This window comes from Aythya fuligula, chromosome 9, assembly GCF_009819795.1.
Source record: "Aythya fuligula isolate bAytFul2 chromosome 9, bAytFul2.pri, whole genome shotgun sequence".
Lineage (NCBI taxonomy): Eukaryota > Metazoa > Chordata > Aves > Anseriformes > Anatidae > Aythya > Aythya fuligula.
Window position 1 is genome coordinate 25,139,538 of NC_045567.1, and position 22,158 is coordinate 25,161,695.

General features: G+C 59.6%; 1 protein-coding gene across 1 annotated transcript in view; it reads right to left on the bottom strand.

Annotated features, from left to right (window-relative positions):
* Positions 1-21,127, bottom strand: part of KCNAB1 (potassium voltage-gated channel subfamily A member regulatory beta subunit 1) — a 29,882-nt gene extending 8,755 nt beyond the window's left edge. The window contains exons 1-7 of the mRNA XM_032193362.1: positions 20,857-21,127; positions 7,466-7,509; positions 4,754-4,791; positions 3,547-3,626; positions 2,964-3,008; positions 1,955-1,999; positions 1,334-1,377 (exon numbers count right to left, since the gene is read on the bottom strand). Of these exons, the coding sequence (XP_032049253.1) occupies positions 1,334-1,377; positions 1,955-1,999; positions 2,964-3,008; positions 3,547-3,626; positions 4,754-4,791; positions 7,466-7,509; positions 20,857-21,077 (517 nt within the window). The 5' untranslated portion in view covers positions 21,078-21,127. The remainder of the gene's footprint in view (positions 1-1,333; positions 1,378-1,954; positions 2,000-2,963; positions 3,009-3,546; positions 3,627-4,753; positions 4,792-7,465; positions 7,510-20,856) is intronic.
* Between the last annotated feature and the right edge of the window lie 1,031 nt (positions 21,128-22,158).

Here is a 22,158-nt window from a genome sequence, read left to right on the forward strand (position 1 = left end):
AGCCAAAATAGAGCAGTCTGAAAACGTTCGCTGAATTCTGAGATTAAAAAATGGCTGTTTTTTGCCAAGGGTATTTATAGAAAACAGCTACCGCTGACCTTAACGTTATTTGCTACTTTTGCTGCGAAACCATTCCGACTGCTGCCAGGGCTTTGCTGTCATTTCACGAGGCAGTTCCTCCAGGAACGGGGGGCGGCTGGGCTCGGCCGCGGGCCCCCAGGCAGCCCGGGTGCAGGCACCACGCCAGGGGCTCGTTCACGGGGGCACTGAACGAAACGGGGCCAGAAACCTTTCCCCAGCACCACCCTAACACGGAAGGCACACGCTAATGTGGCTGAACTCCACGAGTGTGAAGCGATGGAAGTTTTCTAGGGCAGTTACTGCTCGCTCGAAGCGCTCCTGGTGCAGCTCCACTCATGTGCTGTGACCTCGCTCGCCCCACAGCGAGAGCCAGGCTGCGGGGTGGGCAGCACTGAAATCCCAGCTAAGGGCGGGTAAGGTACATATACCAGTAATATATCCCATATAATCAATTTTATAAGACAGCAGCGTGGCAGAGCTGTCCCTACCCCTTCTGTCTGGAGACTGACACCGCGGTACCTGGCATGGACGAGCCCAAATTTTCCTTTCCTACTTGTTTCTGGCAGCAAACGCTGCCTTGAGCAACAGCCCCGGCAAATGATGTGGGTTTATCCCACAAGTCAGGGGGCCAGGGGCAGCAGGGAGGGCTCGGCCTGACCCCAGCACGCCACAGCAGGGTTTGGGGAGCTTTGGCAGCTCGTGCACGGCTCCAGGGGAGCCTCGAGTGCCTCCCACGCTGCTCCGTGCCAGCAGGCAGAAGTGGGTCAGACAGCAACGAGGCGGCTGCTGCAAGCCGTGAAGCACAGGTGCCCAGCCTGATGCTCCCTCGTGCCCCGTGCAGCCACCACGAGCCCTCCCCACGGCTCTGTGCACCTCTTCCCCCACACACCCATCCTACTGGGCGCATTTATCCACAGCAGCAAGGAGGACACGGCAGCGGGGCCCTGCAGTGGTGGCTGCTTTTTGGGGAGGGCCGATTGCCCCTGCACACCCCCAGCGTGGGGCAGCCAGCCTGTGCTGCTGGGACGGGGCAGGAGCAGCCCCCCGGAAGGCTGCTGGCACCGTAACAAGGTCACAGCTGACGCTGCGCAGCCTTCCCACGACAGAAGTGTCTCTTTTCACAGGCATTGCTCAGTTTGTGCCCTGCCTGTACAACGCCGTGCCACGCACCCACCCCGTGGGGAGCTGTGGGGAGCCTGCTGGGGGGAGCCCAAACCCGTCCCGACAGTGAAACCCCTGGCCCAGCACCCACCTTCGATGATGTGCTTCCGCGAAAGCCCCCTCTCCGTTTCAGCCCTGCAAAGGCAAAGTGGGGACACGCGGTTAGGGGGCCGAGGCAGCAGCCACCAGCAAGAAGCAACGCCTGAAACGCCCCCAAATGAGGTGACAGCATCGGCCTGCAGAGCAGCGATGCAGCCAGGTGGGACGGGTGCCAAAAATCCCCGTTTCCCAGCCCTACGGTGGGAAGCAGGGAGCGGCGCTGCGCCTCGGCTGCCAGACAGCGAAATGAACCTCAGCGTAAGGGGGAAGATCAATTTAATCACTTCTGCGTTATCTCTGATGACAACCACCCAGACACTAGGTCACACACTAACAGCAGGGATAACCTTCGTGTCCGTGGTTTGTTCGGGCTTCTCTCAGGCTTTCCAGCAGGTTGAAAAGTGCCTGTGTGGGTATTTTGTTCTCAGGACAAAGCCAGCGAGCACACTGCGGGAAGCAGGAGGCTGGGCAGTGCTCAGAGCCGGGCTGCTCGGCCTCCCCCACCACCTCCCAGCGGGGTCTGCCTGGGGCGAGCCCCCCCAAATCCCCCTGCCCAGCACCAGCTCCCAAAAACCCGGCCACGAGCACAGCAAGCAGGCAGCTCCGAACTTACTTTCCACCCCAGTATAGCTTGGTTGTGATGACCAGACTGGACCGCCTAGGAGCAGAAAAGAAAAACTGTTATTGTTAAAGAAAATCATCGCAGCAAACTGTTATTGTTAGATAAAATCATCACAGCAAACCCACGCAGCTGCCTGCAAAGCTTCCTGCCCATCCGCCCAGGGCACGCGGCACGGATCCTGAGCGCGGGGTGTGCCCTCAGGTACGAAGCCCCAGGAATGATGCATTAGCCAAATGAATCTCCACACCCCGATGGGATATTAAACCAAATATCTATCATTCACAAACTGCTTTGCTGCATAATTGTAGGTGTGTAGCACAATTTATCTGCTGCTTTGCTCGATGTGACTTCTCTCTTCCGCAGGATGCTTCACACCGAGCGATCGCCCCTGGAACGGGGGCACAGATTTTGGGAGAACACCGCTGGGGCTGCTCCGTGGTTGCAGGCTGGCTCTGGCACACAAATCTTTAAAGATTATGTAAATGCCCTTAAAAAGACCCAACGTATGCTAATGCGCTTCATTTACATGAGGTATCATCTCCTGCCAGGCTGCCCAGGATGAAGGCCCAGCACAGCTTTGCATTCCTAATTCCCAGCCTGCTGTATGCACGCAGCCCCGATGCACACATCGTCTGTCTCGAGGTACCGTGCACGGGAATGAGGACAAAGAGCCGGGGAGGGAACTGCTGTGCACAGACGGGTGGCCCTGTGCGACAGTCGGGGCAGCACTGTGAGTTCTGGGCATCCTGCAGGTGTCCTGACCTGCTCAAAGCAGCATTTTGGGTCAATCACAGCAGCTCTGTGGAGCTGACACGCATGCCCAAAAAGCACAGAGCATTTTTGTTGAGGGGTTATAAGATCTGGCTCCGGAGCTGCCCCCCGAGCAGCCCTGGTGCTGCCTGCAGGCAGCAGCGCTCGCTCCCAAGCCCCGCACAGCACCGGCTGTGCAAGGACCGGGCGCATCCCCCCGTGCCCGAGGGTCCCTGTGGCAGTACCGTACCTCCAGCCCTTCTTCTTGAGGATGTTCCCCAGGATGACCTCGGCCCTGTGCAGGAGAGAGAGAGCCTGTGAGAGAGGAGAGGAGCGAGGCAGAGCTCCATCACCACCCCAGCCAGCACGGTGGTGCTGTGCCAACGCCAGCGGAGCTGCTGAGCCCTGTCCCTGCACCCCGCTCCGCCTCCCACACCCAGCACTGATCACCCAGCACCAGGTATGCTACGGGGGGATTCTTTTTTTTTCCTTTTTGTCTGGTCCAGCAGTGACACCAGGAGCACTATTAATTAGCCGGGCTGCAGCCAGAGCTGCTCCTCCCTCGGGGAGCTGCGTTGCAGAGGGTCACCGCCACGGGCCGCTAATCCTCATTACAGCACGCACCAATTTGGCATTTATTCAGGACACTTTCCTCCCTGTGCCGAGAGCGAGCACTCACGGCAGCCCCAGTCACGCATCTCAGCTGGGCGCGGGGTCATTTTTTAAGAGTGCTCCAAAAATAGCATTTTTTCAAGGGGATTTCCCAAGCAGCTCCACGGCCGGAGGCACAGGGCACCCCGGCGCCCCGCACCGCGGCAGAGCCGGGCACTCACTTGCCCGCCGCGTACACCTCGGCCGTGTCGAAGAGGTTGACGCCGCTCTCGTAGGCGATGGTCATCAGCTGCTCGGCCACCTGCGGGCAGAGACACGGGGCTGGGCACGGGCACTGCTCGCAGCCCCGCCAGCCCCTGTGCTGGATGTTTCGCCCCTCGCCGGCGCAGGAAGCGGCACCAGTGCCGCCGCGCCGTCCTGCACAGGATTCGTCCCTCGGATCCTTCCCTCGGATCCGTCTTGGGAGGAATTCATCTCTTCCCAGAGGGAAGTCCTGCGCTTGCTAACAGGAAAGCAGCCAACGATTTAATAGGGCTGCAGAAACCGCTCTGCGGATGTATGGGGTTTGGTGCAGAAATGCGTTTAAAGCCGTCTTTTTGCCACGCATTGGGTAATTCTAAACAAGGAGAGCAAGCGAGCCAAATTTGTCATTGAAACAACTCTTTTTGCTTCAGCCTGCAGTACTGGGAAACAGGAATAAACTCAGCCCAGCGATCTGCGGCAAGCAGAAATACCCGCAGAGGTCAGGTCGCTTAGAAAGAAAAAAGGTTTGAAATCAGAAGCCTGGGCCTCTTCCCTGCTGCAAAAGTTATTTTGGGATTTTCTGCTGCAGTACTACAAGGCAGGCTGCTGGAAGGTTTGCCTTTTTTTTGATGAACAGCGTTGCCAGTGTACCTGGCAGGCAGCGAGGTCCACGTGCTCTGCAGCACGCGGGCAGGAGCACGAGCAGAGGCTGAGAGCCATCTGCCGCGGGGAGGAGACCCGAGCACGTTTCCACTTGTTTCCTCTTATTTTGGAGAGAAAGAGAAATAAAACGAGCTAAAATCACCGGGCAGCTCTCCGGGAGATGCTGCGCTCCTGGTGTTTATGGCTGCCGCGGATTACACACGCTCTGCAAAAATAGAAGTTTCCCAGTCCTGCTCCAGGAGCGGTGCCGCTGCCAACGGCACGCACGGAAATGTCACTCCCAGCAGCAGGGAAAAGCTAGTTGCAAGGGGTAGATGTTTTTATTACAGCTCATCTCTGGAAATGTCACATTCATTAGGATTTTTGCAGCAGAAGCCAGGATTTGTATTCCTTTGCGTACCGACTCTGCCATTTGCTGTTACCAAATCAGGCTCCTGTTATTTTGCTGGCCACAAATTCATTAAAAAACCTATTCTCGTTAGCTTGGCTTCCTGAATTATACTTAAACCAAGGAGTCCTTACCTCATCTGAGATTTGGCCTCCAAAAGTGACCCATGTCCCTAGAACACAGAAAATGACCGGTTACTACCAGGGAGGTCACTTTTTGTGCAGACCCACCAGGGGGGACTGACAGTGGTGCAGCTGGAAAACGTCGTGACGGTGCAGAAACATGTCATTGAGGGAACAAAGCTCTTCCCCAACCACAGCTAATGCTGCTGGAGTTAAAAATTGGTATTTTTAGCTAATTCTGTGTTTCCTTCTTCGTGCTGCGAGGGAAGTGAGGTGCTCCCAACCCAGGACGTGCAGCAGGAGCCGCGGGGCCGGCCCCACGCTGCCGGGGCTCTGGTGCCACGCAGCACCGGTACGAGCAGAAACAGGCTTCATTTTGTCATTAAGCGTCTCTAAGGAAGTGAAAAAAAAAAATCCAAATGAAGACCGATTTCCATGTTAAAGCCTCAGAAGTGTTATTTTTACCGGAATACATTAAAATGCATTTCTACTGAAAAAAACAAACGTGTTGAGACTGTTTATCCCACAGCGATTTTTTTTGGCTAAATGTGCCCGCAGGTCCCGAGCACAGGTAAGAAGAAGAGGGGTTATTTATGCACCCCGTGGATCACAAACCCCACACTCCAGGTATACAAACCTGGGCCACCAGCCGTGCCCGGAGCACCACAGCAGCCTTACGGGGGCTGAAGCAGGGGCACCCCGAGCCCCCCAGCCCCATGCAGGACACGAAGTGCCCGCGCTGCTGGGACACCAGGAGGCTGGGGGCTGCTGCCGGGGTGCTTTAAGAAACCCTTCCGGAAAACACAAGGCTCCCTTGGCATTTCCAGCAGCGGCTGTCAGATCGAGGATGATTCACAGCCCAGCCAAGAGGAGCAGTTTGGAAGAAAAATACACTAGAGAAAAAAAGAAAATCCTCATCCTTACTTGTCCCCCTACCCACAGCCATTTCCCGTCGGCCCGTCCCGATTAGCGGTGTGCTCACGCCTGGGGGCAATGTGGGAATGCAGAAGACAAAAAGACTTGGAAAAAAAAAAACATTATTTCCAGTGTGGGCTTTGTGGTGGAGCACGGGCACGGCTCCGAGGCGCAGCCGCTCGCCTTGCCCACGTTGGGAAGCCTTTTCCAGCTGGGCGCCCTCAGCTCCAGCAGAGGCATTTCGGCACTGAAGCCAGCTCCGGCTCCCTTTCCATCACAGCTCGGAGCCTCGCGTGGTGTGACTATTTCTGGGTGATTTGCTGATGCAAAATTCACCACTCGATATCTCCGCTGCCGGCAGATGTGTCACCTCGCAGAAAAATAAAGGCACCTTGGCTGGGAGCCAGGGCTCAGCCTCCCACCGGGGTGATTTTCCCCCAGCCTGCTCCCCGCGAGGCCGATGCCGTGCGGAGCCTCCGGCTGCTGGAACTGCTCAGAGAGCAAGGTTTGTCCTCTGCTTTTTCACACTGAAGGGGATGTTTGGGGCTGGGATAGCTGGACAGATCACCTTGCTGTCTCGACATTTGCTGAAAATCATCCGGCCACCTGCAGCGCTCATTCACTGAGCTAAGGGCTGGGGAACATGGCCCAAGTTTTTCCTGCAGCCCCACTGCCTTGCTGAGCAAACATCGCTGCAGGAGCCTTTTGACAGCCCAGCTGCTCGCCCAGGGTTGGACTTTTTACATTTCCCCCTTGAAAACCCCACTTTGGGCTAACTTCCAGAAAGCTGGAGGTGGCAGCAGCACAGCCCCGAGCCCCATGGCACGAGCTGGGGGCGCAGCACCCGGCACTGCTGCCCTCGTGCCTGTGTCCTGCACCTATAGGAGGGTGCACGCACCCCGTCAGGGAGAGCTGGGAATTTCAGGCAAGATTGTTGAGCCTTCGGAAGGCCCAGCTTAAATTGGATGCCTGGGGACAGCCTGGGGACACTGCCTGGCTCTGGCCCCGTGCCCTCCGCAGTGCCCGGCCCCGCAGCTGCGCTGACAGAGGCCCGATGCGTTCAGATAGACTCAGATAGACTCGGATAGACTTGGATAGACTCGGATATATTTAGATGCTGCTGCGGCCCCACCTGCTCGCAATCACAGAAATGCTCGGCGAGGCGATTTTCTCCTGCCGCTGCTTCCTCCCGCAGCCCCCCCTCCGCCCCAACATTTGCTCCTGGTGAAACCGCCTGGACAAAAAAAGCCTGCTGTACCCAGCGAGGAAGTCCTTCACAAGTCGGGAGCTATTTTAGCCAGAAGAGCTCTTCTCTTGCCGGAACAGGCCTTATTTGTACGACTTTACAACTCAGGGTGACTTTCACGTCCCCTCTGGTTTAAAATCAGCTCTCAAGGCGCTGTGGAAGAAATGCACTTCTAAGCACTTTGTGCCACTGCAGGGAGCACCTGTGTGAGTGCCGCCCCACACCGCTCCTGCTCGGCCACGGGAGGCGGCAGCAGAGGATTTACACACGCAGCTGGCACTGCACTCACGTCCTGCACTGCCCAGAGATGCCCTTTTTGATAAAATGTTGGGAGGATAAAATATTGGTAGGATAAAATATTGGTAAGCTATTTGTCAGTTCTTGGGTCGGTACGGAATGGAAGCAGCAAGGTGTATGAAGGTAAAGGGAAAAAGGGAAAAAGGGGAAAAGGGAAAAAGGGAAAAAGGGAAAAAGGGAAAAAGGGAAAAAGGGGAAAAGGGGAAAAGGGGAAAAGGGAAAAAGGGAAAGGGAGGACAGCTGCAGGGCTTGGGGCACAAACTCACCCAGGCCAAGGCACGAAACTCGCAGTCCAGATTTCCCAAGGTTTCTAGAAAAAAAGAAGAAAACAACGTTAGACCCAGGTGTGCACCAAAAGCACCCATTTTCCTGTGGGGGAGCAGATTCCCACTGGCTCAGGCTGCTTGGGGCCGAAGCAGGGGCTGTAACACACACACAGAGCCCGCTCTCTGCCTTCACGCAGCACTCCTGGCAGACACCCTGGTTGGGGCACTCCCCTTATTCAGCCGTGTGCTCTTCATTCCCCTTCCCACTTCCCAAAGCAGCCCCAGAAAATCAGCACCCCCCACCTCGCCGTCCCCGGGCCGCCCTGCAGCAGGCGCAGGGGCTGTTCTGGCTCCCCCCGCGGATCGGGGCTGCAGACAAGATAATTAGCCAGGAGGCCAGGAGACGTGCCGCAGGCGAACCCCTACCCTAACGTGGAGCTGGCGCGGCAGCACGAAATGCCCTGCTAATTATACCCTCCTGCTTTAACCTTCACATCACAGCCGGATCTGTGCAATTTTTTTGCCAGATCAAGGTATAATTTGGGGACCAGCTCTTTACCTTCCGCTGCGGAGCGCAGCGAACAATTACTGCGCTTTTTTTTTTTTTTTTTTTTTAAATAATGAATTATTTAAATCCAAAAGACAGAACAGAACCCCCCAAATACTGACTTATCGGGGCCTCAGCTGTGCTCACACAGCCCCGGGCTCACAATATGTTTGGGGCAGGCACCCACCCGATACCTTTTTATAAGGAGAACACTGATGGACCCCCAGGTAACAAAACCCGCTGTGTGCACGGTGCTGGCACAGGCGATGCCGTCTCCCCCTGCACACAGCGTAACCCTAAAAATGAATCTGAGCAGAAGCATCGTGTTTGACTTTCCAAAAGCTGTCCTTGCCGTTGACTTAGCGTGCAGATGAGCGGGGTGCTTGGAGAAATTTATGTCTAGGCTGAAGAGCCAACACCAGAAAACGCCAAGCCCTGTAAGCGCGAGATCCTCCCTGCACACTGAGTTCAGAAGCTGCTCGGCTGGAGGAAGGGTGCCAGTACATCGTGCACGCATCAGAAATTCAACTCTAACCAAAGTCATCTGATGTAGAAACGGGGTGGCTTACCCTGTGCATTTTCCATGAGGTTTGGCACCGGGCTGAGATGAGCCAGGCTGAACCGCTCTGAGGTGCGCTTCGCCTCACCCTGCAGCAGCTCGGCAGTGCTCTCTCTTGTTCATACACCACTTCTCACTGCTCTGCCTGGCTTCTCCCACCTCTGACACCTTATTGCAGGACCGGAGGGCTGGCATCTCTCCGGACAAGCCCCCTCCAGCCCCTGCTGAGCACAGGACGGTGTCACTGGCTGCTGGCTCCGGCTGCAGCACGGGGCAGCCTTCAAACTGCTTCCAACCACCTGCCCGAACCTGCCTGGGTTTGCTTTATCCCAGACTTGCACCATGAGCGAGGCCTGAGAAGCATTCCACATCGCCTCCCGGATTATTTAAAGACAAAGCCTAAAGCAAAGCAGCTACATTTGCAGGGAGAAAAGAGAATGAAAAGAAAACAAACCAAGAACCTCCCCAAGAGCCACCTCACCCAGACATCGCTGCTCTAACCCAGTCCTGCTCCTGAGCACAGCTCACAGGGACTGGGGGACGGCACCAGGACAGAGGGACAAATCACCCAGCATGGATGCACCTCAGAGCAATGTCCCTAGGAAGAGAAAGACGGATCAAAGCAATAGGGAAAGTGTTTCTCCCGTGTCTTTGGCCCCACAATCATTGCAGGAGAGGACGCACCAGGCTGCAGCAGTAGCTGAGCATTCTTCCTCTCTAAACTTCCCAAGATTTACATCTAGGCAGAGGTGGAAAGATGCAAATTCTGCAAGGTGCAGCAAATTTTATGGTGTTTGGATGAAAAAAAACGCAGCGTTTTGTCAGGATGCGACGCAGTCAGCGAGATGCCGCAGCAGCGCGCCCGCGGTGTCCTGGCTCCCTGCCGGCGGCACCGCGCCACCCAGCCCGCCCCTGTCCCACTCCTGTCCCTGGGGATCAAGAAACGCATCGGGTCCCCGTGCAGCCTGCACTCGGAGGACTGATTTTGTCCACCCGAAGCCAGTCGGGGGGATTAATTTAAGCAGACCAAAGCACAGCTCCAGGCTGGCTGTGGAGCAGTGAGAAGCGGCAGCTGCTGCGCTCTGCAAGGGGGCCAAAAGGGGAGAGCCCTGCCCGTGGCTACACCAAGAGGGAAAAGCCCTGTCCAAGGGGCAGAGCCCCCCATTGCACCAAGCAGGGCTGGCCATTTGCTGTCTGCTTCCCACATGTTCCTTCTGTGGGACCTAAATCTTGCGTCCTTCCCATCCGAGGCGAGCTGCAGCCCCTGCAAACAGTGGGCTTCACACAAGGGGAGGAAAAAGCCCCAAAAGCCAAGCTGTGCACGCTGGTCTTCTCTCCTGGTGCACATCAGAGCAGCTCCTCCAGGTTGTGCTGGGGCCATGGGTGCAGGAGGGGAAGGCCTGGCAGCTCCCCAACAGCACAGCTCACAGCTCCATGGCACAGTTGGGAACCCAGAGAGGCGCAGGAGCAGCACACGAGCAGGGCAGGAGTTTCCCTGGACCAGGCTTCTTGAAGGCGAGGGCACGCTCGGCTCCCAGGGACGTACCAGTGCCATCAGGCTCACCCCAGTGACTGCATCAGTGGCTCCAGACCCAGAGGCTCCGGAGAGGCATGGCACAGCATGGCACAGCTTGGCATGGCCCCTCCGGCCATGCAGCACCCAGGGTGCGAGGTGGAAGGAGGGATTTCCACATGGAAAAACCTTCTCGAAGTCCACAGGGCCGACAGGAAAGCGCTGTTCATTTGTAACTGCAGGGGGAAAACCAACAAAGCCAAGAACCTGCCACGCAGTTTAGGTTTTTAACGCACGCAAAATTATCCTCATGAAAGATGATTTGGGTCTGGACCTGCCTGGGATGCTGAATAAGCCTGAATAAGCAAAAACCTTTCCTTTCTGCAAAAGTGAAGGGGAAAAAAAAAAAAAAAAAAGAAAGTATTTTGCTTGTTAGCCATTTTGCTGCGAGCAAAATAATGAGCGAAACCAGGAGAAATAGGAGGCGGAGAGGTGCAGGATTTGAGGGATGTGTGAGAATCGCTCACTGCACGTCTGAGGCCACGATTGTACATTCATGAGAAAGGCAAAGACGGCAGCTTCTGACCTCGGGAGCTTTCTGGTTCAGCATCAGGAAGTTAAAAAGCAACAGAAATGGGAAGAGGGGGAATAATACATTCAGCAGGAAGCACAGAACAGAGACAGGGTAACGAGAGGCACCCGGGATAACGGCTGCCTGTAAGGATTCAGGGGGAAAATCACGTTTTTTCGAGAACCTCGGGAACAAAGGAGGCTGAAATCCCTTCCCAGGGGAGCGCTCTTTGTAACGCGGCACTGCAGGCAGATTAGATTACGTCTGAAATAAATGTTAATTTTAGGTAAAAAGACAAGAGGGCTGAAAACGGAGATGAATATTTGGTGCTGAAAAGCGAGGATAATTTGATCACAACGCCGAGCCCGCTGCACTCCTCCTGCAAGGGCACGCGATGGGACCGAGCCCTCTGGCTGCAGCTGGACGCAGGGGGACACGAGGAGGTTGGGAAGCTCTCCCCTGGCTGCTGCCTTTGCTTTTGGAAGCCTCGTGCCCCCCGAGGACAGCCCCTCCTGTATGCAGGCTGCTCCCTGCCTCCAGCCAGCCCCTCCTTCACGTGCTTTATGGCAACTTTTAGCTTAATTATTTCCTCCGAAGGGGAAGCGCTGACGGTGCAGGCAGAGCCGAGCGGGACCCAAAGGGATCTGTGATTCATTGCTCCCTTCACGGGCTGCTGAGCGGGGCCCAGCCTGGGCAGTGGTGAGGTGCTCGGTCGCATCCTGGGGACATCCAGAGCTGCTGGCATCCTTAATTAAAGGAGAGGGGAGAGAACGTGCCTGAGGAGCAGCCCGTGCCATATGGCAGGAGTGGCACTTGTCTCCCATGGCACGGGGCAGAAAGCAATTGTAATTACTCACTTTTAATTAACTCTAGCGCAGGGAGATGGGGAGGAGCACCCAGCGATGGCTGCGGTGCCAGAGGCAGCCACCCCGTGGGGAACAGCCCCACAGCCCACACCGACACTGCCCCCAGCTCCCCTGGGTGCCCCCAGCCCAGCTCACCCCACGGGCAGGGGCACCCAGCCCGGGCAGCCCCCCAGGAGCCCCACACCCCCCTCCTCGTGCTCCCACAAGCAGCTCCCCTACATGAGGCAGCCCACACCTGCAGCCCCTTCTGGCAGTGATTTATGGCCTGAGCCTCCTGCGCTGCTTAATCAACTAATTAACCCGCAGCTGCATCCTGCAATGGCGAAGGGACAAAGCAATCGGAAGCAAGCACACGCTGCTTATCCAGAAACACCCCAGAGCCACCCCGCCGACCACCCCTCGCCCTTGCAGGTGGCCCGCAGGGAGTGGGGGCAGGCTCAGCAGGCGGTCCCCAAAGCAGCACCACGTTCCCCTGTCCCTTAATGCTCATTTTTCGCCCACCTCCCTCTGCCAGCCCCCCCCCATAGCAGCAGCACGGCCCCAGGGGGCTCCCTGCCCCATCCCCAGCTCCTCGGGGGCCAGCACTGGGAGTTATGGGGGTGCCCTGCGTACACCCCGCTGCAAATGGCTCAAAGCAGCCCCGTGTCTGGGAGAGGTGGAGAACAAAGAGTGTGAACCTACACAGCAGGGACAGCCAGGGGGCTCGGGAGATGGGGATGCTGAGCAGCTCTGCTTCTGAATCTGGGTAAAGAGCAGCTTCCAATGGTCCCAGGTGAACAATGTGGTGAGGGAACCAACCAACCTGTCTGTATTCCTATCCATCTGTCTTTCTATCTGTCAATCTACCTGTCCGTCCGTCCGTCCATCCATCCGTCCATCCATCCATCCATCCATCCGTCCATCCACCAGAAGTGCTGGGTGGAGGGGACGCATCCTGCCTGGGCCAGGACCCCTCGGGGTGACCTCCTGGGGTCCTGCTGGAGCCCCCCACCCAGCCCTGCTGCCCTGCAGCAGCCCGGCACCCCGTGCCCGTGAACATCTGTATAGGGTGAGCCCGGGGCTGGGGCTAAAGGCCCCCGAGCCACCCGGGTGGGCAAAGTTGGGAGAACCAAGGCAAGGCTCTCCTGTGTGCAAACAGCAGGCGGGTTGGCTCATTGTTACAAAAATGTACAAAAATGTCACCGTTCCTGAAGCTTGCAGTGGGAAAACAACGTTGCTTAGAAACATCCCCATTATTGCTTCAGAACAGCTCCTTTTTTGCACGGAAAATGAATAAAATATGTAATTTGCTCCCTGGAAAAGCAGTGCTGCACGTCCCAGCCAGACCTGGCAAAAGCAAAGCCCACCCCGCGTTGCTCTCCCCTCCAGCACGGGCTCTGAGCCTCTCACCGGGCACTGGGCTCTGGCCACTTCCCCACTCCGTGCCAAGCCCTGCTTCTCACCCCCCTGTAACGCCAAATCTCTGCGGGGCGAGTTCCCCTCCAAGCTCTTCCCAGTCCCCAGCACTTTTCCAAGCCCGCTTCTTCCTTCCTGCTGCAGAACTCCTGCACGCCCCGGTGGCACCTCGTGCGCTCCCGGAGCTGAGGTTGCACAGCCCCACGCCCGCCAGGCAGGCTGCAGCCCCGGGGCTTTGCTCCTCCAGCTACAGCTCAGCCCAGACTTCTCCACCTCCTCTTTTAATGAAGTGGGCAGCAGGAGAAATCTGGAGTGCGCAGGAGGAAGCAGGTGGGGGCTCAGCCCTCCCAGCCCTCCCCAAACACCAGCCCGGCGCTTCGCCGACTGGTTTGAGGCTCCTGCTTCCCTCCGCCGGCCTCCTCGCAGCCCTGGAGGCTGGCAGCACGCTGACAACTTTGCAGGCAGAGTCTGCAGGAAGAAAAAAAAACACAACTTGGCTGGGAGCACGGCACCGGCTGCTTGCTGGCAGCCAGTGCAAAACGCTCCGCTGGGGGCCCCGGTGCTGCCCCGGCACAGCTGGGCGCAGGCCTCCTGCCCTGCCGCGGCACCAAGGGCGCTTTGTGCTCCCATGGGTGCTGTGGGGAAGTGACACTGGCCCGGCCTCACCCGTCCCAAGGGGAACTGGCACCCGCCAGCCTCCTGGGATCCCCTCTCTCAGCACTTCTCAGCGTCCCCGTGCCCCACGAGCGCCGCTTGTCGCGGCTCAGCGCGCTGCAACAGCCCCGGGTGTGAGTGAGCTCTGCTGCTGGCAGAGGGCAAGGCAGCGCAGACGTGTTAATTCTCTTCTTTAATTAACTCCAGCGCTTTCCTGCCTCTCCCCTTAGGTTTAATCTTGCCTCATCAGCTCAAAAAGAGCCGCAGAGTTTAGGAAATTGCTGGGTGCCCCTCCAGCGAGCTCTGCTGGTGCGAGGGGCGTCTCTAAGTGGTGTGGGTGGGAAGGGAGAAAAATAATGGTTTCTGACTCCCATTTTGTGAACAAAACACTTCACAACATGCACAGCAGTTTCCTTTAAATTACAGCCCGTATTAGCAGTAATTGCAGCGATGCAGAACCTCGGCTTTCCACTCCCTCGTGGATTTTAAAACCGCTTACTGCCGCAGAGACAGTGAAGCGAGGGGCTCTGTGCAGGTCTGGACACCGGCACGGCCTCGGCAGGCAATAGCCACAGGCAAATGCAGAGCCCAGAGCCCACGGCACCCTGCTTCACCCCCTGTAATCCTGCAAAAACACCACAACGCCCCACCGGCCCCGTCCCTGTTCCTCCATCTCAAGGCAGCGCCACGTTCCGCCCGTAAAATGGGTTACTGCGGGAAAAGAGGTTAAAACCTTTGGCTCTGGAAAGCAAGGACTGTGGTTTTTAAACCAAGTCTTAAAAGAATGCTCCCTCACTCTCATGTGAGCCACGCTCCTGCCGGTGCCCCAGAAACGTTCCCCGTGTCTGAGGGTGCCTGGAACTGGGGCTGCTCGGCTCGGGCCAAGGAGCCGAGGGCACCCTTCGAGCCGGAGAGCTGCAGCAGGCACGCGGGTAGCCCTCTCCCTCACCAAGCACACGGAGCTGCAGAAGACGCCGGAGCGCTGCGGATCATCCAGCAGACACCTGAGTGCTGGGAACGAGCTCTGGGCGCCTTGGCTGAGCACCAGCACTCCCCCAGCTGCGTTACGGCCCAGCCCCGGTGCCGCTGCCTGTGCTCTGCCATCCCTTCTGCCTGCGGTGCTGCAAACCCAGCTGGATGCGATTCCAGCCCTGCTGGTCCCCGCAGCCCGGTGCAGGTGCTCCAGGAGGAATCACAGCTCGCTGGGGGTGTGAATCCAGCTCCGTGCCCAGCCAGGCAGGGGCGGAAAAGGATTTCTGGGTGGCAAAAGCCTGAGATCCGTGGCTGGGCTCATGCTGGAGAAGCAGGAGCCTGGGGACGGCTGGCACAGCACGCTGGGCGGGCAGCAGGGTCCCAGGCACCAGGGCAGCAGGGTTCCTGCTGGGTCCCCGCTCACCAGGAGGATCCCGAGCTCCCTCTGTCCCCTTTTCGCCTTCCCACGGGGGCTGGGGAGGTGGTGGTGGCTCCCACTGCTGTGCGTGAGCTGCTGCACGGGCACTAAGCATTGAGCCAGCGACACAAAACGGGGGGCACGGCTGAACGGAATAGCTGCAGGGGCAGGAGAGGAGAGGAGAGGAGAGGATCCATCAGCTGCAAACCAGCTGCCAAGCGAGGAGGCGGGTGCCGGGAGGTGGGAGCACCGGCTTGGCATCAGGCGAGGCAGAGCCGAGGCGCAGGCAGCGCGGGGACCGGCAGATGTCTAAATGGCATCTGTGCCCCCTCCCTTGGCTCCCGTCAGCACTTTCCAAATCATCTCCGTTACTCGCAGGGCCACCGGGTGCGTAGGTGGCCATCTTCGCTGAAATTCCCCAGAATTTTTTTGGCTGCCTCCTCAGGAAAGTTGCGGATGACGCACCAACATGCAGATAAGGGGAGCCGAATGGGCCGCGGCCAAGCGCGGGGCGCTGCTGGCAGGCACACGGCGCTGCCGGCCCCCAGGAGCCCCCCAGGAGCCCCCCAGGAGCCCCCATGGGTGCCCCCATCCCCAGCACCCTGCGCCCAGCAGCCAGCACAGCACCGCCTCCGGGTGCCAAGGGGGCTCTGACCACGCTGTGCCCGCAGCCCGCAGCGAGCAGGGGCAATTAGCACAGCAATCAGCCTGCTTGGAATTCAATTTGGATCCTGCCGGAGCAGCCACGCTAAAATAATAGTTTTAAAACGTGTAAAACTGTGCACTTCACTAGCCATTACGCTAGCAGTGTTTCTACATCACCTCTTCTCTTCCATCCGTTTAGGCATTCAATTAATGTCGTAACGCAGCCTCTAAATGGAAAAAAAAAAATCCCAAAAAGGAGCAGCCTGGGACCAGTTTTAGCAAGCATTCACTCTGCTAGTTCCGAGAAGCGACCCGGAGAGCCAGCACGTGCTGCCTGGTGCCAGAGGTGTCCCGCAGCCACCCAGCCTGCTCCAGCCCCGCCGCGGGGGACACCTCTGGTGGCACGAGGCGCAGGCAGGTGACAGGCACCCAGTGCCGATGGGGACGTCCTGCTGAGATGCTGAGCTCCCCAGGTGAATGGGCAGAGCCTCGTGGGGAGGCTCAGGGTGGGCTCAGGCACAGGCGGGCACCAGAACACCCTGCTGTCACCTGCCTGGTGGCATTGCCACCTGCAGCCACATCCGCCCATCGCGTGGCACCGCTGCTGGCACGTTTTGCGAGCCCACTGCATGGCTACATTATTTAAAAGCCTCCTGATAATATCACAGCTTCCACTCTGCTTCAAAAGCCACCTGCATAAAGAAATGGCACGGGGGACACAGCCAGGCCCAGCAGCACCACGCCGAGCTGCTCGGCACCAGGACCACAGGGCAAGGGGCAGAGCCCCCCACGGCCCAGGCGCTCGGGGTGGGGGGTGTCACCCAGTATTTGTGTGTGGCTCCGGGAGGGGATGTCCCAGTTCTCTGTCAGACACCATCAGGGCCTTCACGGCAGCACAAATCAGCTCAGAGTTTGTTTACCCAGCCGGCTGCCTTTTCCCCATCTTTGAGCTGTTCCTCCCTCCTTTGTGCCCATTAAAAGCTGCAGTCCTGAGGGCAAATGCGTGGTGAACTTCAGGGTAAGCCCTCTCTGCTCACCAGAGTACTCTTGGCTTAGAGCAATAAAGCAAAGAGCAGTCCGTGAACCATAAAAACAAACCCGAATTGAAGAGACCTACCGAAATAATACGTAATTTTCTATCGGAATAATTGGGCTATTTCACACCAGCGCTTAAAGCCACTCGTAACTGCAGCAAAAACCATGAGCTCCGAAATACACGGGGTAGTCAATGGGGCGAATGTTTGCAGCAAGAAATAGGAAAATGGGAGACTGGGGTCCCGAAGGCCTGCGAGGAACCCCCTGCTCTCACCCCTGCCCCTCCCGAAGCACCACGGACCCACCGTGTGTCCCCACCGTGTGTCCCCACCCCGATGTGTTTGGCTGAGCCCCCCCTCGTGCACCGCTGCCCATCCACGCACGCTGCCCGGCATCTGCACACACAGCCGTGCCTCCGCGGTGCAGCTCCCGCATTACTGAGGCCATGCTTCTGCAGCAGCTGGAATAAAAGCAGCACGCTTCGAGCTCGTAGCCCTCAGGTCCCCCGGTGCGTGTCTGAAGGAGGGGAAGGAACTGCTGGGGAATGGGTGCGGGGGGACGATGCCCCGGAGCGGCGCTGCCTGCTCGGGTGGGGATAAGTGTGGGAGAGAGTTTTTAATCGTGTTCGCTCATGGATATGGGTTTGGATTAGAGGGTAGGGCACCTCGGTCCCGTTTTGTGCCCCTCGCTGCAGGTGGGCGCAGGGCAGCCCGTGGGGAGGGCAGCGCGGTGCCCACCGCATCCCCCGTGGCCCACGGCCGCCCACCGCCGCACCGAGCGCATCAGCAGCTCCTTGACACAGCTCCCACAAGAACCCACGGTCTCAGGCACGCAGCGAAGGAAAACACCTCCAAATTGCTGAGGAATTCTCAGCTGGAGGAACGCAATTATCTCCGCGGGAATTTGGCCAGGGCACTGCCTCGGTGCCCTGCAGGAGGGTCCCACAGCACCCCCTCAGCCCCAGCAGCAGGAGCCCTGTTTCACCATTCCCTGTGCATGGGGTTGTGCCTGGGGAAGGGCCCGTGGTGTCCCCGGGTCCTGCTCCTCTCCCTCTCGCCTCCTGCCGCCTTCTGTGCCGGTTTGGAGTTCGCAGGACGGAGCTCACAGGACGGAGCTCTGCAGCCTGGAAAGCAGCAGCACCCAGGCAAGCAGCCAGAAAAAGAAAGCAGAGAAGGGAAAAATGCTCAGGCCACCCTGCAGGGCTGCCTGTAAGCACATCGGGCTTCAAGACCAGCCCGTGACCCAGCAGGGAGCTGAGCACGCAGCACATCTTCCAGCCGGGCACACGGGTGCTCTGCCCTTCCCCAGCCTGTGCGAGCAGCTCAGAGCCAGCCATGGGGCAAATGCACACGGTGAACTCCACCTGCCCGTGTTTGCAGTTAAAAAGCGTTTTGTTTCAGCCCCAACTCGAGTGCTGCCCTGTGCAGGGCTGATGGCACCCCGCTGGACACGGCGTCTCTGCGGTGCTCATGGTGTGTGCCGGGATCGGGGCTGGGGCACAGCCTCACGGACAGCTTGGCCTGGGCTGGGCGGTACAATTAGGAATAAAAAAAGAGGCAAACGAGGAGGGAGGAGAACCCAGTGTGCCACCTCCAAAAGGGCTGAACCCCCAGCCTGCCCCCGCTCCTCCCGAGCTGAGCATCCATGGGATGCGGTCTGCCCTTTGTTCGCAGGGACAATGCAGCAGGCTGCACCACCGCAGCCACACCGAGCTCCAGGCCAGGCTCCAGGCGATCCCCAGCGCCCTCCCCGAGCCCCCGGGCAGGATGCAGCCCCCGGGCACCTCCACAGCTCCGCAGGCAGGAGCGTGTCACCGGCGGTGACGCAGAGGTGGCACCCGGGGAAGCCCGTTCTGAGCCATGGGCAGCACACGCAGCCCCGCAGCGCGGCCCCACGTGGGCTCCTTTGCACGTGGGCTCCTCCGCACGCAGGGGCTGGATTCCCGCAGCCACGCACCGCTTGCTTCCCACCGCCTCGATGCCCAGTTGATGCCACGATCTGCTCCGAAGGCAAGGAAAGGAGACGGAGCAAAGTAAACACAGAGGCCGGCTCGCCCTCGCGGGAGCACACCTGAATCCCAAATATTTGCAGATATTCCCGAAAGGACGCATTCAACCCAGCGAGCTTTGTGTTCTGCACGCCAATTTGCTCTCTCATCTGGAGCAAAGCCAGAAACGAGCCGCCTGACGAAAAGCCGGCTCTGCCACCCCCACCGCCCCGTCACTCACGCTGTCACCACCTCCCCGCACGTCCCCCCGGCAGGGCAGCACTGCTCTCCCCACCGCCCGCTGTCCCTGTCCCCGTCCCCATCCCCATCCGGGCTGGCATCATGCCCCACGGCGATGCCCCGCGCCCCATTCGGCCGCAGCACCCCCATCTTCTGCGCAGGGTCTCACGGGGTGTGGGGGGGAAGGGGGCAGGTTTATCTATTTTTAGCACCGAGCGAGAGGCATTTTAACTAGCGTGTAATTTTAGGTGGCACACATTGTAAAGCTTGTCAGCGGTGACATAATGCAAGCAGAAAATGCGCTGGGAAAGACTTCAGCTTGACAAAAGGGAGCTGAGGACCTCGCAGCGTTGCTGTTGCAGCCACTGGGAAAAGCTCTTTGGCTTCTCCAGGCGCCGAATTTCCCTCAGATTGAGGAACCGGAGGGGAACACAAAATATCAGCCCCGGCAGTGTCGCAAGGCGCCTTCCCCTACCAAAGGTTATCTCGATCCAGCAGCACCACAGCTGAGCCGGGAGGTTTAGTCAGCTCTTTCTCCAATTTCCCCTGCCCTGCTTCTCCTGGGGGAGAAATCTTCTCTAGATATGGAGAGATTTAGGAGCAGAACCAGGGATTAGTCATAAAGATAAAACATCAGCCCTGTCACAAACGCGGTGCTATTCCTGATGCAATCCCCCAGGTCTCACGCAGCCGGAGCCGGGGGAGCTGTCAGAGCCGTGCCGAATGCCAGCTGGAGAATTCAGTCTCTGCGATTGAAATCTTATCTAGGAATAAGCCAGGGATGATTTACAGAGGCCCAACTTCGCGAGGCTGCAGGGGTGGGTGGCCGTGTCCTGCGGGCAGCAGGGAGCCGCAGCCACCCCGCGTGGCGGTAATTGGGGGAGCCCTGGGGACACGGGCAGAGAGAACTGCTGACAATTAGCACGCAGCGCCCGTAAGCCTAACGAGCAGGAGCTGTGGCTCGGTAACAGATCACAGCCCTGACTGTGCTCCGGGGTCCAAGACACGGCAGGTTTCGCTGCTGCTGTGGTGCAGGAGCAGGGGGGGCACGGCGCCCGTGGAAAGTTGCCGAAGGACGGCACCAGCGCTCCGGCATCCCCCCCGCTCCGTCTTCACCCACCCTGCCTGTGCCTCTCCCCCAGGGCTAATATGGCAATTTGTGCAACAGCCACGCTGCCTACACCGAGCCCCGTGCAGCTGGACTGCGTGCACCCGTGCTGGGAGCCAGCCCGGAGCAGTGCCCAGCACCACCCCGCCTGCCCAGCACGGCCACCACAGCACCGGCCGCAGCCCCACAGCCCCTGCGTGTGGGGGGATCCTGGGGCAGTTGGACATTGCCCCGGCCCCACCGCCAGCCCCTGCTGACCAAAGGGACGTCCAGAACAGGAGCAAGCCACCGGCAGAGGCAGCGTGAGCCTCCCAGTTCGAGCTGAAGGTGTGGCAGCGCCCCTCAGCTCCCCGCACGGAGCGTTTCGGAGAGAAGCAGCAGCCCTTTGTTGTCTGTCCTTCCCGGGCTGGGAGCGACAGAAACGCGCGATGCACGAGGTGTTCTAGGGGAAGGCTGCCGTTTTTCTCCTGCATTTCACTTAATCTGGCTCTCGCCCCCTCCCTGCTCTGCACACCGGCCGGGGAAGTCTGCGTGATGCTCAGGACGGAGCGGCACCGGGGGCAGGCGCTTCCCTCGCCCCATGCCTGCTGCAGCGGAGAACTTTTCCCGGCCAGCCTCAAACCCCGCTCCGCTAATTGATCTTCCTGCTCATTAAGCGGAGTGCTCTGCGGAAACCATCTTAACGCCAGCGCTGCGAATTGACGGGGATCGCTCGCACCCGGCACGGGCTGGGGGCTTCGCAGCACGCCACGGGGACGCGCCCCCGCCCCAAAACGCATCCCGCGGGGTCCCGCCGAGGGGCCCGGCTCCATCGCCGGCCGCTGGGGACCCCGGGGGGGGGGTGGGGGGGGGCACCCGGAGGGGGAGCGGCGGCCCCTTACCTGTATTTCATGCCAGTCTGCTTGGCGGTGGACTCCTTGAGCGAGATGTGGTGCTGGGGGGTGAAGGTGCCCAGGCTGCGGGCGATGATCGCCACCGTCCGAAATTTGGCCCGGGCCGCGCTCACCACGTTGGGGGCGGCGGCGCTCTGCTTGCCGCTGAGCCTCTCCTCCCCATTGCGGCTCTTCAGGCTGTGCTCCGTGCAGGCGATGGACACTTGCATCGCGCCCCGACGGAGCTGCCCCCCGGGACCCCCTCCCCGGTTCCCCCGGGGCCGAGCCGGGCCGAGGCGAGCGGGGCGCGCCGGGGGCTCGGGGCCGCTCCTCGGGCACCGCCGCCTCCTAGTCCGGGGCTCGGGGCGACATCGGGGCGAGACCCCGCGGCCGGCCGCCGCCTCCCCCTGCCCCTGCCCCTGCCCCTGCGCTGCCCGGCTCGGCTCTGCCCTGCTCGGCTCTGCCCGGCCCGGCTGTGCCGCAGGCTCCGCAGCGCTGCGGGGCTCCCCCCCGGTCCTCCCCCGGTGCCCCCCGGCCGGGCTGGGCCCCTCGCTTGCCCCCGCCGGGCGCTGCTCCCGGCTGCAGGCGGCTCCCGGCAGCAGCGAGGGGCGGCGTGACGCGGCGGGAGGGGAGGGGAAGGCGAAGAACGAGGGGGAGGGCGGCAGGAGGCGTGCCGAGCCGGGCAGAGCCGGGCAGAGCCCCCCAGCACCGCGTTGTTCCCCCTGCAAACCCTTTAGGGGCGGTCCCGGGGGTCCCCGTCTCGGCCCGGGGCCGGGACCCCCCCCGCACCGCGCGTCCCGGGGCAGGGGGTGTCGGGGCGCTGTGGCAGCGCGGAGGAATCGCTTCCCGGTGATTTCCAATAGGTGATCGATAGCGGATCGTACGGCACAGCCACAGCCCCCCCGCCGTGAGCAGAGCCCCCCTGCCTGCCGTCGGGTGCGCGGCTGGGGGGTGGACCCCTCCCCGCGAGGCCTGAATTTGGGGGTGAACTCCTCAACGATAACGCACGGGGCTGACCTGCCAGACCTCTGCGAGTCTCCATCTCGCACACAAGACCCAGCTTCAGACCAGTTCCTACACACATCGTCAATAGCTTAGTGCCACAGACCACAAATAAACGCCCTAAAATACCCCAAAGTGTGACACCGGGAGCCACAAGCCCCGGGGCCATCGCCACCTCTCCCCGCGCCCTGTCACACCGAGGGGCTCCGAGGAGAGAAGGGACTGCTCCCGATGAGACTGCTCCCGGACCAAAGGGCGTTCAGCTTAGAAGTGCCTCGCTCAGCACAAGGTCATCAGCCCCCGTTTAGA